The 17225-nt window shown below is 50.7% G+C and overlaps 1 protein-coding gene across 2 annotated transcripts in view; it reads left to right on the forward strand.

The window, feature by feature from the left end:
* The first annotated feature begins 620 nt into the window (after positions 1-620).
* LOC149339724 (uncharacterized) overlaps positions 621-17225 on the forward strand; it is a 43465-nt gene continuing 26860 nt past the window's right edge. The window contains exons 1-2 of one of the 2 annotated variants that reach the window (XM_089550555.1): positions 1160-1297; positions 14727-15146. In XM_089550555.1, coding sequence (XP_089406681.1) covers positions 14832-15146 — 315 coding nt within the window. In that variant the 5' untranslated portion in view covers positions 1160-1297; positions 14727-14831. Of the gene's footprint in view, positions 1298-14726; positions 15147-17225 lie in introns of both variants that reach the window. The other variant, XM_089550556.1, reaches the window with a different exon arrangement.

Genomic DNA, 17225 nt, shown 5'->3' on the forward strand with positions numbered 1-17225 from the left:
ACCTCTAACTCATGTATACGACGGACCGGAAGAACCGGAACCTCTTTGCCCTTCCTTCTTCTTGACAGGAAGACGCCTCACGTCGCTGCCTAGCGTGGGAAAAAACGAAGATGACCAAATCAACATATCCCTTCAGAGACTGTGGACCCGACCCCAACAGACCACAGAAGCTTTCTGGCGTAGGTGGACCAGAGAGTATCTTGAGGAACTGCGAAATGTGCAGAATCAGAACGAACGTCAAGGAAAAGCGATCAAGGAAGGCTACTTGATTCTTCTTCGTGACAGTCTTCAACCACGGCAGCAGTGGAAGATCGCAAGGATTGATAAACTGTTTCCTGGAAGAGACGGGAAGGTGCGATCGTGCCTTCTGAGACTACCTGGAGGATCAACCCTCAAGAGACCAATCCAACTCGTGTATCCTCTTGAGTTAACGTAAAAGGAAAAACTGACTCAAGTCATTTTCGGGGGGGAATGTGTTGCGAAACCGAAACCGAAACAAGACCGTCCCAAGTCGGAAGGCAAGACAAGCCAAACAAGCTAGGAAAGGGAAACAAAGGAGCGCCCCTTGGGGCGCCAGTCGTGTCATGTAACCTGAAATAAACGGATGTCGTTTGTACTCGCTGAACGCAGTTGTCTATGTTTAACGAACGCGACACAGGTACCGCGGTGAAGGGCTTCGGCTTAACTTAGACTGCTTAGACTGCCTCAGGTTTAACGTGCCTTCATTTCGCATCCATTAAGCTTCCAACACGGCCAGCGCAGCCGAGATTCAATCCCACATCCTCTGGCTCAGCAGCCGAACGTCGACAATGTCGCCGCAGCGGCTGCGATTCCAGAACTATCACGCTCTCCAACCAGTGACTTTGGGACAAAGAATGCGCCCGGAAAATGCAGCTACTGAGGAAAACTTGTGCCTCGAAGCCGCAAGCCAAGCGAGCAACAGCAAAGAGGAGGTACAGGCAACGGCTGACTCCGACGAGTATTTAGCCAATCCACGTATAAGCCATTTTCTCTCGAAAATCCTAATAGTCGTCGTAGAGCGCTAAAAATTAATGGGACAGAAAAACAAATTTGCGATGCGGACGCCGATTAGCATAAAGTCAACAAATTTTCAAGAAAGAAGAGGAAGAACGCACTGCGTCGCTTCTTTTCTTTATTCTTTGCTAAACAATGGTTTTAGCGCATGCACGAGCCGCACGTGCATCTCGAGACTGCCTGCACCGACATCTCGCTCTCGGCGCCATCATCGCAGACAGTGCTCCGTGTTCTTCGCTCCGTGGAAAGCTATTTCCATCAGGTAAGAGCAGTGCTTACGTTCTTAGCTTTCTGGTCCCGTTGAGCAAAGCACAGGCAGGGCGAACTAAGACGCAGCGAATCAGTTGGAGAGGCGGGAGGCGTCCGTAGTGAAGGCCGGAATCTGCGCTTTCAGTGGACGCAGGTTTCATACAAGAGAAATATCGTGTGCGCGCGCAATAGAGTGCATGTATTGTGCACTTTTTGGTCGCCTTTCAACTGGCTCTGCATGCCCATTTGGCTCGATTTGTATTCCTCTAGTTCTTCAGGGAATCCCGCAACCTTAGGAGCGCTCTCACGATGCCTCGGCCAGAGCATATCTCGAAGTGCCCAAGACGCAGCGGCGTCCGTGTATGGAGCATCAGAGCGAGGAACTCTATCGGTCCGGCGCGCGTATCTCGCTTCTGCCGCGGCCTTTGTGGCTGTCGGCGATAGCATGGCGAGAGTTTTTAGCGCGAGAGGTGGCGGTGGTGAAAAGCATTTATTTAGTATTTTACAGAGAGTTGTTCGAGGAGAGGCCTCTAGTGGGTCTCGCCCCTTATAATACAACGCGGAGTCCCTCATTCCGGGATTCCTTTGATCGTGACCGCTGCGCAGGTCCGCCGAACCAGGCCGGTAGTTCCTGGCAGCCGAACAGGGCCGCCTCCCAGTCCTCTCGGGTAGGGGAAGGGTTGATGGGGATTTTGCCTGCATACCCAAACCGTCTGGAAGGTGCCAGCCACCTCCCCTGAGAATGAGCTGCGGCCGTCAAAAGAAGAGTTAAAGTGCTTGAGAACCGCCATGCACAGCAGGGCGTTTGTATAGAGCCTGAGGAGAGTTCGTTCGCCAGCTTTACACAGTCCCTTCATAAGAACCAGGTAGCGCCTGCGTTAGGCACGAGAGTGGTCAGTAATGTCTTTAAAAGAAAGGAGAGGGCTGTGATCTGGGTTAAGGACCTCCCGAGGGACGCCTGGTGCCCGGTGAGTGAGTGCGCGGGCTGCCTCATGGGCGGCTTTGTTACCTGGCTTGCCTTGGTGACCGGGACATATGATTGAGCGATCAGTTGGATCGCCGTCGAGAGTACTGTGGCGAAGCATTTGGTGAGCGAGTGGAATGATCCAACCGAACTCAAAGTCACGACAGGCTCCGCGCTAATCTTTTAGGATGAATTTAAAGTCGGGATGGGAGGCTGCAAGGGCGATCGCCACTTCCTCCGCATGCGTTGAGTCGGGCGCTCTGAACGAGAGGCCGTCCACTTGTTTTCCCTCGTGTTTGAATGCAGCTGTGCACCATTCCCTCCTGGAGTTGTAGGGGCCTGCAATGTCAATGTAGGAGACTTGTTTCTTTGAGCCATAGTGGCGGTGCAGGGCATCCGCCAGCGCGGACATCGTGGTCCTTCTTCATATTAGTCGGAAGGGGTCGAACGTGGAGGGTGCGTGTCCCCAGTTCGGGCAATCGAGCCCGTTCCATGTATGGTGATCATGTTTGATATGTAACCGGTCCAAGAGGCGGAGACCGGACACGGTCTGGGCGATACGCGTGCATTGGTTAACGAGACGGGTCTAGAACTGTTCCCGATAGGTGTTCACCACCCCAACGCGAGTAGTCGCGCTTTAGAAGCGGAGATCGGGATGTCGAGGGCTCTCTTGAATATTTTGCGGAGTACAACCTTCAAGTAATCTTCGTCATGTTTTCGTAATCGGAGGTAGGGAGTCGAGTACAGTACTCCACTAGTTACAAAGACATGCGCGAGCCGCACCGCTTCCTTACTTCGCAACCCACTTCGCTTGTTGGAAACGCGGCGAACCATTTTGCCTACCTGGTCGCCGACTTTGCGGAGTTGGGCAAGAATTAATTGTGTCTGCCTTACGATGTTGATTAATGAAGAGACAGAGTTCTCGAATTTCCTTTACTTCACGGATGGGGCCGCTGGTGAGAGAAAGCTGAACGGAGATTTTGCATTTCGGAGAAGATCGAACATGCACAAATTCGGAATTGGACGGGGAGCAGTGGAGGCCGCAGTACGTGGCATAGGGGTCTACTATGCTCGCCGCTGCTTGCAGGCATTCCTCCATCTCTCCTATGTTTCGTGTAGTGGCCCAGATGGTGATGTCGTCGGCGTACAGCGCATGCTGAACACCGCCGACTTCCGCCAGCTGTTCCGGGAGATGCATCATGGCAATGTTAAAGAGAAGCGGGAACAACACAGCGGCTTGTAGTGTGCCGCGCCTTCCCATCTCAAATGTGCCATACTCGGTCTCTTCTATGTGTATATAGGCCAAGCGGTCTGTTAAGAAATGTTTGATGTAGTTGGCCTCGCTAAGACGCTTTAGTATGACGCCGTGTTTAACATTGTTAAACGCACCCTTGAGATCAAGTGCTGGGAATATTTTGTCGTTGTGTGGGCGTTCTATGCGTTCGAGCACCTCGCGATGAAGCTGTTAAAAGATGTTTTGTGCGGAATTATCAGGTCGGAAACAGAGAATGGTGTCGGCGAAGGTGTTCTTACTCTAGATTCCGAGAGGCGCTCATGGACCTTTGTTTCCGTCAGTTTTCCTAGGCATGAAGTGAGGAAGATGGGCCGGAGGTAGTCTTTTTACCGGTTTCCCCGCCTTCGGGATAAAGGTTAACAATGATGTCTTCCAATTGGGTGGCAATGAAGTGCCCTTGGTCCAAATGGCTTTGATATGTTCGACTAGGGTTTCGTATTACCGATCAGAAAGGATCGCCCATAATTTGACTGTGACCTTATCCCTCCCGTGTGCCCTCCTGCGCATTTTGGCAAGAGCCACGCGAAGGCGTGAAGCCGGAAAAGCTGATCCAGTTTCGAATTATAGCAGCCTGCGTACGAATAATCCTGCCCGCGCCGGTCTTAATCCTGACTGATGTATTGTGACTGCAAGGCGTTCGCTAGCTTCTCCGCGTTTCCTGGGAAGTTGTGTATCGCGCGATTGAGGTGTTTCTCGGTTTCCGATCGTGTTTTTGTAGGTCTATAAGACTCTTAGAGAGCCGCCAAGTGTTGCCGCTCGACATGTTTTTCTGCGCTGTTGCATCGATCTACCGAGTTAGTGTCGGCGAGCTGGGCAGCATACTCGGAAGCTTGCTGGGTGAGGTCAGAGATGTGAGCGCGGAGTTTACGATTGTATTTCTTCCGCCGCCATCGCCGCCATCATGTATTGATGCTGCGGTGAGCTTCCTGCACTGAAGCGTCTGTGAAGCGTCTGTGGAGCAAGTGTGGCTCACCTCAGTCGCGCTGTGAGTAGGCAGGTGGCTGTGTCCACCTTAAAATTGTGGAAGTTATCCACCTTTACTTTTGTCAAAACAAGCCGATGGTTTAGACTGCGTTGGTTTTGAGGAAGGTAAAGGCACTTACAGGATCCCTAGAAAACTAGACACATCAATCGCGCTTTGAAGTACGTGGCGGCAGTGCCCACCTGCAATATACCGCGCTTTCGCATAATAACTAATAAGTCACCAGGTATATGTGACGTCAGGGGTCATATGACGTCATGAAACATTAGAATAAAAATTAGCTGCGGTTCAACTACTACTGAACCTGGTTAGAGAGCGAAAGCTATGGCGTATCGGGCAACTATAAGCGGCTCGGCGTCTGTAATGTTGAGTGCGTTCGTTCCGGACACTGGATAAGCGGCGCACCCACCCAGGTGGCAGTTAATGGTTGGCCGCGAGAGTTTGCTCACTGAATGAACGCTGCGGCCTATTACAGCAGTACCGTGTGTCTGCTATAACGTTGTCAGCGCTAACGCATGCTGTCCACTTCTGTCATCACCCCTATAAACGCGATTCAGGCGTCCACTGACCAAGGAAGCCAGTTACGAGCACTTCCTTTCCTTAAAATGATCGGAGTGTAAAACGCTGTGAACGCCAACGCCAATGAACACAATGAACGCCGACGGCCTACGGCTTCAGGGCCGCGTTTCTGGCTCAACGTTGTCAATGCCAACGCATGCAGCGCACTACCACCGCAAGCACGGCTGAGGTTTCCACTGTTCAAAGACGCCAGTTATACGCCTTTCCTTTACTTTCGAAGCTCAAGGTCATTTGAAGGTGAAAACTAGGCACCCGGCGATCGTAGCACTAGGTCCCGTAGTGAAGCTTTCGCTTCGAAAAGGAAAGGAACCCGGGTCGCCGATGTGGGAGATGACGTGACAGGATGGCGCAAAAATTCAGGGGGCACTTTGACTGTCTAAAGTGGGTAGAGGCGGAAGCGTTTTCCGCACCACCTTCGCTGTTTCTGTGGCACCGGTGGCGTCACATATAATTGAGTACTAATTACTAAGTGATGGCAAATCACTAATTAATGGTTAATTACTGATTAATGCCTGACTACTAATTAACTGCTAATTAATGACGCTTAAGCTTCGCCTTTAGGAGTGGAACGCGACAGCGCGTTGTAGCGCTGCCAGGAAGTCCACGGAACACCACCCGTTCAGCGCGATGCCTTGCCCTTTGAACGCAACGCTTTTTGAGGAAAGGTTTGGTTTATTGGGGTTTAACGTCCCAAAGCGACTGAGGCTATGAGAGACGCCGTAGTGAAGGGCTCCGGAAATTTCGACCACCTCGGGTTCTTTAACGTGCACTGACATCGCACAGCACACGGGCCTCTAGAATTTCGCCTTCAAGAAATTCAGCCGCCGCGGTCTTTTAGGAAAGGAAATGGCGCAGTAATTCTCTGTCATCTCGGTGGACACCTGAACCGCACCGTAGAGGAAGGGAGGAAGTGGGAGTGAAAGAGGATAGATAAAGAGGAGCCGTAATGAAGAAAATGAAAATTGTATTTGAGGAAAGGAAATTACGCAGTAACTGTCTCACAAAATTCAGGGGGGCACTTTTTTGACCTAAAGTGTGGTCACTGATTCCCCTCAGAGTGGAACGCGACAGCGTCTTGCAACGCTGCCAAGGAGTCCATAGAACGCCATCGCCCATTCGGTTCTACGCCTCGCTCGTCAGTAAAGTAAATTGGTTTTTGAGGAAAGGAAATGTATCTGTCTCTCATTTGTCGGTGGACACCTAAATCTCGCGGGAAGGGAATGGAGGAGGATGAGAGTGCGTGAAGACACCGTATTCACTAGGCGCGCCTTTGTTCATTCCAAACCATCGAGCTGGCATGGCGGAGTGGATAGCATGCTCGTCTCTCACGCCGAAGACCGAGGTTCGATTCCTGAGCTCGACCAATTTCTTAATCGGTTTTATTTATTTATATGGCCTGACTAGTAAAGCTAATTAGGCTAATTGGGTAATTACGCAATTAACTAAGCTCAGTCCCACTTAATTGGAGGATCACTATACGATCCCTTCAATTGGTTGCATGGTTACTAGCCAAAGTGCAATTGGCTCGTTTGAAATTCGCGCACTGTGACGTCACGACCGTTTCCACCAATTGAAAAGCGTGACATTTTCTGTCGACAACTGCTGCTTACAACGATGAGACATTAAAGGCTTCCGCCTTAAAATTTAGATTGATAACGTCACACCCGAGCCGAGTCGCAATCGGTGCACGTACGAACAGAAGACAGCATTAACGGGTGGTGGTGGTGGTGAAAGCATTTATTCAGAACAGGAGGTGTTTGGATCGGCCCGTAAGGGACCGATCCTTACAAACACTAGGTGGAGGTCCCTAGTTTGGGACCCCAGTGGCGGTAGCCGCCGCCCGGGCGCGCCCGACTAAGGCTTGTTGGGCCTGTAAGTCGTGGCAGCCGAGCAGGGTCGCCTCCCAGTCCTCCCGGGTTGGGTTGGGGATAGGGGAAATGACCGGGTTGGAAGGGCAGGCCCACACCATGTGATAGGTGTCCGAAGACACCGCACCACAGTGCGGGCAGTTGCCGCTAAAGGAGGGGTCAAAATGTTTTAGTGCTGCCGGGCACAGCAATGTATTGGTGAAGAGGCGGAGAAGAAGCCGCTCATCCGCCTTCTTGAGGCCTTTACATGGGCTAGGGTAAAGGCGATGGCTATCTTGAAAGTAGGTTGCGATATTTTTGAACGTATAAACCGGATTAAAATCGGGTTCCTGATCAGGTGGGGAGGAGAAAACAGCCCGGTGAGAGAGCGCGCGGGCGGCTGCGTCTGCTGACTCGTTTCCTGCCAACCCCTGATGAGCAGGGGCCCATATGAGGTGACGGTGTGCGGGGTCCGTATCCCGTATGCAATTTTGGTATATTCGATAGGCTAGGAAGGGAGTGCTGCCTTGTTCGGCGTTCCGACAGGCCCCTCGCGAGTCGGTAATTATGTATTTTGAATTGGAATGTGAGGCCGCGAGGGCAATCGCGACCTCTTCTGCTTGTGTTGCACTGCGGGCTCTGAAAGTGAGGCCATTAACTGTGTTGCTGTTGTGAACTACCGCGGCCGTGTGCCATCCCCCGTGGTGAGGGCCGGAGGCGTCCACGTAGTATACACCTGTTTTGTTGCCATAATATCGGGCTAGCGCTTCCGCTCGTGCCAGGCGCCGACCATTATGGTCTTCATGTGACATGTTTGCTGGAAGAGGCCGCACGTGGAGGGCACGTCTCCACAGTTCCGGGATGCGAAACCTGTCTTCCATTGGAGGGGTGTGTTGTATATGGAGTCGAGCAAGAAGGCGGCGACCCGACTCCGTTAGCGACAAACGCGTGTACTGGTTTGTAAGGTGCGCCTCCCGGAGCTCCCGGAAAGTATTCACCACCCCAAAGGCCATAAGCCGGCTGTTCGAAGTAGTGATGGGGAGGTCAAGGGCACGTTTAACAATTTTGCGAAGGATGACCTCAAGGGCATCCTCCTCTTGTTTCCGTAGGTGGAGATAAGGAGTCGAATAGAGAATTCGACTAGTTACGAAGGCGTTTGCCAGCCGCAAGGCATCCTTACTTCGTAACCCTCCGCGTTTGTTGGAAACCCGGCGGACCATGCGGCCCACCTGGTCCCCCACCTTACGGAGTTTGGCCAATGTAGTGTCTGGCCGCCTGTGTTTGTGGATGTAGAGTCCGAGTACCCGTATCTCATCACTTTCGCGTATGGGACCACTCTCGAGAGAAAGAGATATTTTAGTTGTGCACTTCTGTGAGGGGCGGAGGTGCACAAATTCCGATTTTTGAGGGGAACATTGAAGACCGCAGCGGCGGGCGTAGCGGTCTACTATCGTCGCCGCTGTTTGCAGGCTGGTTTCAATATCCCCTGTGCTGTCCTGCGTGGCCCACAGAGTGATGTCATCGGCGTACAGGAGCATTAACGGGAGAAGACACGCGGCGCGGCGCAAAACCCTCCTCAGTGACGACTCTAGTTTTAGTAGTAGATAACACAGGAACGTTCGAAATTGGTAGCGAGGTGCTGGAAAGTACTAAGAGAGGGCAGGTAGTGACTGCTGATCCGGATCATGAGAGGGAAATAACTAGAAAAATAAGAATGGGGTGGAGCGCATATGGCAGGTTCTCTCAGATCATGAATGGCAGTTTACCAATATCCCTGAAGAGAAAAGTGTTGAACAACTATATCTTACCGGTACTCAGCTATGGGGCAGAAACGTGGAGGCTAACAAAGGGGGTTCAGCTCAAGTTAAAGGGCAACTGAAGCGGTTTTGGAATTGGATGAGTTTAAGGTTGCCGAATGTGCAAAATGTGCAGGTAAAGCCTGCTAAATCGCTTTGCTCTAGCATTTGAAATCGTGGCGTAATCGCCGAATAAAGTGATCGTCGGTGTTCAGCATCTCTGAAGTGCACAGCGACGGGCAGAGGCCCCGATGATGACGTCACGTATGACGGCACTACGTTTCCAGCGAAGAAACGGTTATTCCGTGGAAGAAAACCGACGTCATCGAAGGTGATGCTCACTATGCATTGTTTGGCGCGATCTGGCGACGCACAGCAGCATGCAGGTGTAAGCAGCGGACATCTGAAATTCCGGCAACAATGACGTCACTGCCGAGTTTCCTCGCACTCCGCTAACGTAGTGAGAAGCCTAAGCATCGTCGCGGTTTTAATCGGCGATTATGCAACCATTTTAAATACTACTGCAAAAAATGGCCTGGCTTAGCTTACGGTTAAGCCTAGGATGCGAAGCATAGTAGCCTAAAAAATTAAACATTACCTGGCTATACCTGGTTAGCCATTTTGTAGACAAGAACAACGCATGTGTTACTCTGCTTCTTCCTTTATTTTTCTCAAACCAATAAATACACTATGATGATCAGTAAAGTAATTCGTTTCTCACGTTGTTTCTTCCGGTAAGCACGCTCCTTTACAAGGCGCTGTTCCCGCTGTTGAGGAGTTTCTTCAGCACGCATTTCGCCGCTCGAACCGAGTAGAAGTACTCGAAGCTTCATCCTTCACCTCGGCATCGGTTGTCGAACGCTGCCGTCTAGCTGCATACTGTGCACGTCGCTTGGCAAGCCGTACTTCTCGTTCTTCTCCCGTTCCCGTGGCTCTTTGTAACTTGCGCTTTGCGGTCTGGCGAGCCACATCTCGCTGCTCAACTGACTCAACGAGTGCGTCGCCTTTTGCGTGACGTCAGTATCTCCTAGCGGTAGGAGCGGGAGTTAGGCCGCCGGCGGAGGCTGCCAATACCTCCTAGAAAGACTTTCTAGGAGGTATTGAGGCTGCGCGTCCGCAAGCGAGCGCACGAGGCCCCAGCTTTCACAGCTCTTGTGACGTCATATCACGTGGTGCGCCGATGAAGGTCAAGTGGTAGCTACGCGGCCGTGCGCGGCGCAGCAAGGAAGAGCTCGGTTGTGCGAGTAATATGCTTCGCATAAAATACTTTGCATGCTTTATCTGGAAGCTTGATAGATTCGAATTCTCGAATATCCTCGAATTCTCAAAAACCCGTTTCAGCTTCCCTTTAAGGACAACGCAACGAGCTATGGAAAGAAAAATGATAGGTGTAACATTAAGAGATCGGAAGCGGGCGGAGTCGATGAGGGAACAAACGCGGGTTAATGACATCCTAGTTGAAATCAAGAGGAGGAAATGGGCTTGGACAGGGCATGTAATGCGAAGGCAAGATAACTGCTGGTCCTTAAGGGTAACGGAGAGGATTCCAAGAGAAGGCAAACGTAACAGGGGGCGGCAGAAAGTTAAGCGGGCGGATGAGATTAAGAAGTTTGCGGGGATACGGTGGCCGCAAATGGCAAAGGATAGGGTTAATTGGAGAGACATGGGAGAGGCCTTTCACCTGCAGAGGGCGTAGTCAGGCTGATGATGGTGATGATGATGAACGCAGGTGCAGACGAAATCCCAAGGTCGACCTCAATGTGGTGGCAGTATTCCCAAATACATTCACCAAAAATTCAGGGGGCACTTTGACTGTCTAAAATGCGTAGAGGCGAAAGCGTTTTCCGCACCACTTTGACTGCTTCTGTGGCATTGGTGGCGTCACATGCAATTGAGTACTAATAACTAAGTGACGACAAATAACTAATTAATGGTAAATTACTGATTTGTGCCTGAATGCTAATTAACTGCTAATTAATGACGCTTAAGCTTCGCCTTTTAGGAGTGGAACGCGACAGCGTGTTGTAGCGCTGCCAGGGAGTCCACGGAACACCACCACCCGTTCGGCGCGATGCCTTGCCCTTTGAACGCTTTTTGAGGAAAGGAAAGGGCGCAGTAATTCTCTGTCATCTCGGTGGACGCTTGAACCGCACCGTACAGGAAGGGAGGAAGTGGGAGTGAAAGAAGAAAGAGGAAGAGGGGCCGTAATGAAGAAAATGAAAATTGTATTTGAGGAAAGGAAATTACGCAGTAACTGTCTCACATAACTCGGTGGACACCCGTCAAAATCCAGGGGGGGGGGGGGGGGGGCACTTTTTTGACCTAAAGTGTGGTCACTGATGTGTGGTTAAGATGTTAAGCTTCGCCTAAGAGTGGAACGTGACAGCGTCTTGCAACGCTGCCAGGGACTCCACAGAACGCCATCGCTCGATCAGTTCCACGCCTTCCTCGTCGGTAAATTGGTTTTTGAGGAAAGGAAATGTATGTCTTGCATACCTCGGTGGACACCTGAACCTCGCCGTAACGGGAAGGGAGGAAGATGGGAGTGAACGAAGACATCGTATTCACTAGACGCGCCTTTGTTCATTCCAAACCATCGAGCTGGCATGGCGCAGCGGTTAGCACGCTTGTCTCGTACTCCGGAGACCGGGGTTCGATTCCTGAACTCGACAAATTTCTTACTCGATTTTATTTATTTATATGGCCTGACTAGGAAAGATAATTAGGCTAATTGAGTAATTAAGCAATTAGCTAAGCTCAGTCCCACTTACTTGGAGCATCACTTACGATCCCTTCAATTGGTTGCCTGGTTACTAGCCAAAGTACAATTTGTCCCGTTTGAAATTCGCGCACTGTGACGTCACTACCGTTTCGACCAACTGAAAAGCGTGACATTTCTGTCGACAACTGCTGCTTACAACGGTGAGACATTAAAGGCTTTCGCCTTAAAATTTTGAGCAACCGTTCTTTGCACAGCATTTGGTAGGGGGGTGTCATAACATTTTTCTTTGCATATAGCTTACAAGTTTTGTCTAGTTGGCGCTAGCTTGCGACAGGGGTTCGGAGCAATTACATATCTGCGTTCAGTTGCATGCTTTAAAGCGCCATTGACGTGTTCACCTAGATGGGAATTGAGCTCTACTGCGCCTTTTCCTTCCCCCAAAAAAACGAGTACCCGAGCCGGAGTACCCGGGTTCGAACCCGACCGCGGCGGCCGCGTTTCGATGGAGGCAAAACGAAAGAGGCGCCCGTGTGCTGTGCGATGTCAGTGCATGTTAAGATCGTCTGGCGGTCGAAATTATTCTGGAGGCCTCCACTACGGCACCTCTTTCTCTCTTCTTTCACTCCCACATTCCTGTCTTCCCTTCCGGCGCAGTTCAGGTGTCCGTGGAGGCCTCAAAAACCAATTTACCAGTTTACCAATCGCTTTCCTCCACGTAAGGAGAGTGCCCTCAGAAGTTTTTCCGGAGCCCTCCACTACTGCACCTCTTTTTTCTTTCACTCCCAAGTTACTCCATTCCCTTACGGTGCGGTTCGGGTGTCCACTGTGCTCTGAGACACTGCGCCGTTTTCGTTCCTCAAAAAAAGTTGTCAGGGATTCAACGCGGCTGAACCTATTTACAGAGCTGAACCACGAGTAAGCATGGTCAGACACAATTTACATTGGTTTTACTTTATTGCATATCACTAACTTGGTCGTTGTTCAATTAAGGAGCAAACCATCTCGTGGTCTTTGCAGTAGTTTTCTGCAGTTAGAATCTGGTTAACTTCAAAGCGGAGGTACGCGAAGCGTCTGCTACCTGCTTCCCCTGTCATTGTTCACGCTGCTGCTTCTACAGACGAGCCCCTCATTTGTTGGTTTCGCCCTAAATCGTAGCACGTTTCGTCCCTCTGTCCTTCGCCAACGCGTTGTTCTTGATCATCAGAATCATCAGACTCAATCAGTCATCTCCGATATACAGCCGAAGCACGTCTTCGTGCGCGCGACTCCTCCGTGGCTATCTGCGAATGTCAAGTCGTTGTTCCGATTGAGAGAAGGATGAAAAGGAAAGTGCACGGGCCTGCCGACTAGCTCGAGCCGAGCCACCACCGCTTCCACGTGCAGACAGAGGAAAGTTAAAAGAGGAAAGAGTGAAAGAAGAGACGCGCGTCGCAATAACCGCGTCCGCCGAAACGAAGACGCTGGCTGTAACAACAGATATCGCGATCCTCTCGCGAATGTCAAGCTAAGCTTCGCCTTCTGTCACATGGCATGACGTCACAGCCACACACCCACTCCTCCACTTGAAGGTCATTCTTCGGAGCGACATGACCTTGAGGTTTTCATAGGAGGAGTAGAGCTTCCGCTCGAAAACCTGTTTTCAATTTTTTTTTTTTTTTTTGCGAAGGACATCACCATTTGAGGAGGGGAGCTGGTGCTGACTTATTGGCCCTTTGGGCTGGGTTCTCGGGGCTCTCTCCGATTGTGGCGGGTGCTCCTTGCATTGGTGGTATCTGCTGCTAAAGCCGCCATCGTTGGTTCGACCGACGGGGTTGTTGCGACGCGCGTCCTTTCTTTCAGTCTGTTCAGATCGTTCAGATCTTTCAATTATCCTCTGTCTGCACGCGGCAGTGATTGTGGCTCAGCTCGAGCAAGTGGACAGGCCCGTGTACTTGCCTGTAATTCTTCCTAGTCTCAACAACAACAACGTCGTCAGTTTCGACGGACTGCTGGTGACCAGGGGGTTCTCGTTGCGCCAAAGACGAGGCTGTTGGCGCATCACATCGCTTTTCAAACGCTTGATGATGGGTTAATTCTAAATCAAGGCAGCCACGCGAACCACATAACCGTCGTGCCGCGACCGGGAATAAACTATCGATCACCCGGCACTAAGCGAACAGGCCGAGCCAAGGCCCTAGCCATCTATCCTTGGAAGAAAATTTAATATTCTAAATACGGCATGATCACGCGAAGAACATACCAGTGAGGTGAAAGCTGCGTGCGCAAGGCGTCGAATTCCACATGTGTGCCATTCTCATCCCTTGAGATTCAACCACGTCAATCGGGACTGATACGGAGCTTTGCTATGGCGAGTTTTGAAATCCGTATAGATTGCGTGCTTTACCGCTCTGCGTGCGTGCTGTGTGCCGTAAAGTGGTCTCAGGTGTTCATCAAGCAAGGTGGAATGGGAGGAAATTTTATCCACGGCATATGCGATCATGTTTCCTCGCAGTCGCTTCATCAGCGTACCTGGCCCATTCACCACAGTGCACACTCCTTTTATATGGGGCACTGCTCGCAACTCTGGTTAAGCATAAGCACTGGCAAAATTGGTCACGAAATTTTTTTCCTAGATGAGCTCACTTTGTTGCGTGGACACCTTTGCTGTTCTCGCTAGTGGCCACTCCACACATATTCGGATGCGGTCGCCTTGCGTTCTTATATAGCTTTCGCTTTCAGCATAAGCCATGAACGGGGGTGGCGACGTGGCTCGGTACCTGCAGGCATTCAGAAGAACTTGCATGTCGTAGACGCCGTTGCAAAACGATTACTAACACTGCGTGCTGGCTTCACCGAAGGCTACACTAAATATTTCACTGAAAAAAAGAGGGGGGGGGGGGGAGAGGGGGGGGGGCAATTAGGTATGATACGTTTAAATTTCATGTAAGAATAACAATTACAAAATTATTGGCCATCTTGGGAGACAGAAATCATGAGCGCAAAATAATGGCCCAACTAACGCTTCCAATGCCCAGCGGCGTTAAATCCGACTATTTCACAGCACTGATAATTCAAAGACGATTCGAATGATCTTAATAGCTACATTGCTGAAGTGCCTAACTGTTAACGTTGGTGACGCTGCAATGGCTTTGTGACTTCGTTTCCGAGTAAGCCAGATTCCAGGTCATGCTAAAGGCAGAAATAGAAGAGTGCGTCCATCATACCACCGCTTGTACAACGCTAGTTATCGCTACAAAGCCCACACCTTTGGTCCCACAGATCCCCAAGGACGCTACGGAACTTGTCTTGCTGCAGCTCGAGACTGTTACGTGGTTGCGGTAGCGCCTGTACAGAATACACTGCAAGAGAAGACAACTGCGCAACATGAGCAGCGAGTCGGACCCCGACAGCAATGATGAGCAGTACGGCAGTGATTCGGAACTGCAACTGCCCAGTTCGCCCGAAAGTCCTGGTTCGCCCGGCTCGCCAGACTACAACAGCGACGACTCCTGCGAAGGCCATTCTGACGGGCAGCTACCGCACTGCGCTGAGTGCTGCGGAGAGCACTGCCTCTCGCCGCTCTCGTCGAGCTCGAGTGGGAGTCCCTGCGGGAGCCCCTTTCCGTTCGAGGACGAGGACTTCGACATCGCGCTGCACCTTCGCAGCCCGCCGTACTACACCACCGATGCCTCCACTCAGGTATGATGTGGCGCAGATCAACCGCGCTAGACATGTACACTACGCAGGTACACATTTCCTAAGGTGCGCAGGCCGCTTTGCCAGATTTAAGTACCCGTGGAGGCACCGACGAACAAGGGAGGGACCGCAAACCTGCAAATTTTAGTAACTGAAGAAAGGCGCACGAGACTGCACACAAGACAGAAGAAAGAAACGGATACCGACGCTACGATTTTTTCCGTCTTGTGTACCGTCTTTGTGCGGGTTTTTTCAACTAGCCTTAAACAAACTCCCCCAGAAGTCGATTCTTCCCACTTGAGCTACGAGCCCAATGCTGCATTTCAGTCCTGCTAGTCTTCTGCGTCGGTACAATGTTGCAGCAATCCAAGCAGTATCTTCCTCGGTGCCATTGATGTGGCCTGGTCACGGCTGCCAGCATAGTACTAAGATGCTTCACACACCACAGCACAGCGAGTGATCTGCGCCAGAGTACGACCGCTTCCAGAAGGCCGATTTTCCCCTAGTAAAGGTCATGGCAATGAATTTTAACACGATAGCGTTAAAGGCCCTATTACACAGAAGATCCCGCGTCGGCGTTGTGAGCGAAAAATCACGGGAATATGACTTTGACAGGTGGCGCCCAAAAGCAGCCTAACAGACAGTTGTGCCAGCTATGTCGCGTGACCTTGCGACGTGATCACAACGTGCCCGTCCGATAGAGTGTATACTGCCCACCGTGGCAAGTGACAGTTAAATTAATTAATTGTCGCTCGGGAACAGCAACCTGGGCCGCACAAGGCTCGCCGCTGGGAGCACCTGCCATCGTAGGGCAGTGGCGCATCGCTTAACCGCTGCGCCAAGAGGGGTATGAGGGCTCCCGCGGATCTATAATCGTAAAGTAGACAATTACCTCCTGCATATGTGGGAATTAACCCATTACGCGATTGCGCCATTGCCTCAAGGCGCAGCTTAAGTGTCATCTCCAATTTTTAGAGCATATTGCCTGGATAGCTGCTAGATCTTTATCTAGACAGATTTTTCACAGCGAACAAGATATCCTAGAAGCAGCAGTATCAGCATCGTGGAAACCTTGCAGGAACGTCGGCGAGCTGCAGCAGAACCGTGCAAATTGGCCTGAGTTATTTTCGTTCTTACCAACAGCTTACATTTATCTGTTGTAAGCACTCCGATTTTCGGTAGATATCCTTAGAAGGACCATGGCAACTCTAGCTTCGGTTTTCGAGAATTCCTCCTCTCAGCTTCTCTAGCGTGCTGGAAGTTACCGGAGTATTCGAATAGCTGCTCAGCTGCTCGCGCATTCCCCCATAAAGCACATGTTGCGCGGCCTCTCTTACAAAAATTCTGATACACAGTTTATAGCCACTCAAGAGACTTTCTATATACTGTCTAAATATATTTTTGCACGAGCTTGACGCTGGGCCAATCGCACGAGTCAGGGCTACGTTATTTAGTGCATCACCATCGGAGATGCACTCACAGGATGCCCGAGTCATGCCTTTTTTTTTTGTTGCTGTAACACCCTGTTTATCAGCCCATTTGCCTTCCTGTGTATTTGCTTATGTTTCTTTCCCCCGTTACTATGTTACTATTATGTGTTATTTATATTCTATTTTTTTTTATCCAATGTTTTTCTGCATGTATTTCGTACAGTCGGGATAGTTTGTAATCAGCTTTTAGAACATAACATTGTTTGTTTCTACGCATTTCTGGTTTTTTCTAGCTACTGTTGTACATATTTATTGCTACCCCCTTACACAATGCCTCCCTGGAGGCCTGTAAGGTATCTGTAAATAAATAAATAGAAGTTTACTATGTGCTTGTTAACTAAATTCCAGGACATTGCAATCCCCCCCCCCCCCTCTTTTCCCCTCTACTAAGGACATTGACCAACGTTGGAATGTTTCGGTTGTTCCTGTGACGCAGAATCAACGCGCGCTAATTACTCTGAAAAGCTGTGAGCGTTCACACAGCGGGAATAGCGGTGAGAATGCGTCCCGGGTCCGTTAATATTTCTTTCTCTTCGTGTTCCCGAGTTTCAAGGATATTTCTTTGTCCATAGTCGGTGATCCTAAAGTGAGC

The sequence above is a fragment of the Amblyomma mixtum genome, chromosome 6 (assembly GCF_055824585.1).
Source record: "Amblyomma mixtum isolate Tamu chromosome 6, ASM5582458v1, whole genome shotgun sequence".
Classification (NCBI taxonomy): domain Eukaryota; kingdom Metazoa; phylum Arthropoda; class Arachnida; order Ixodida; family Ixodidae; genus Amblyomma; species Amblyomma mixtum.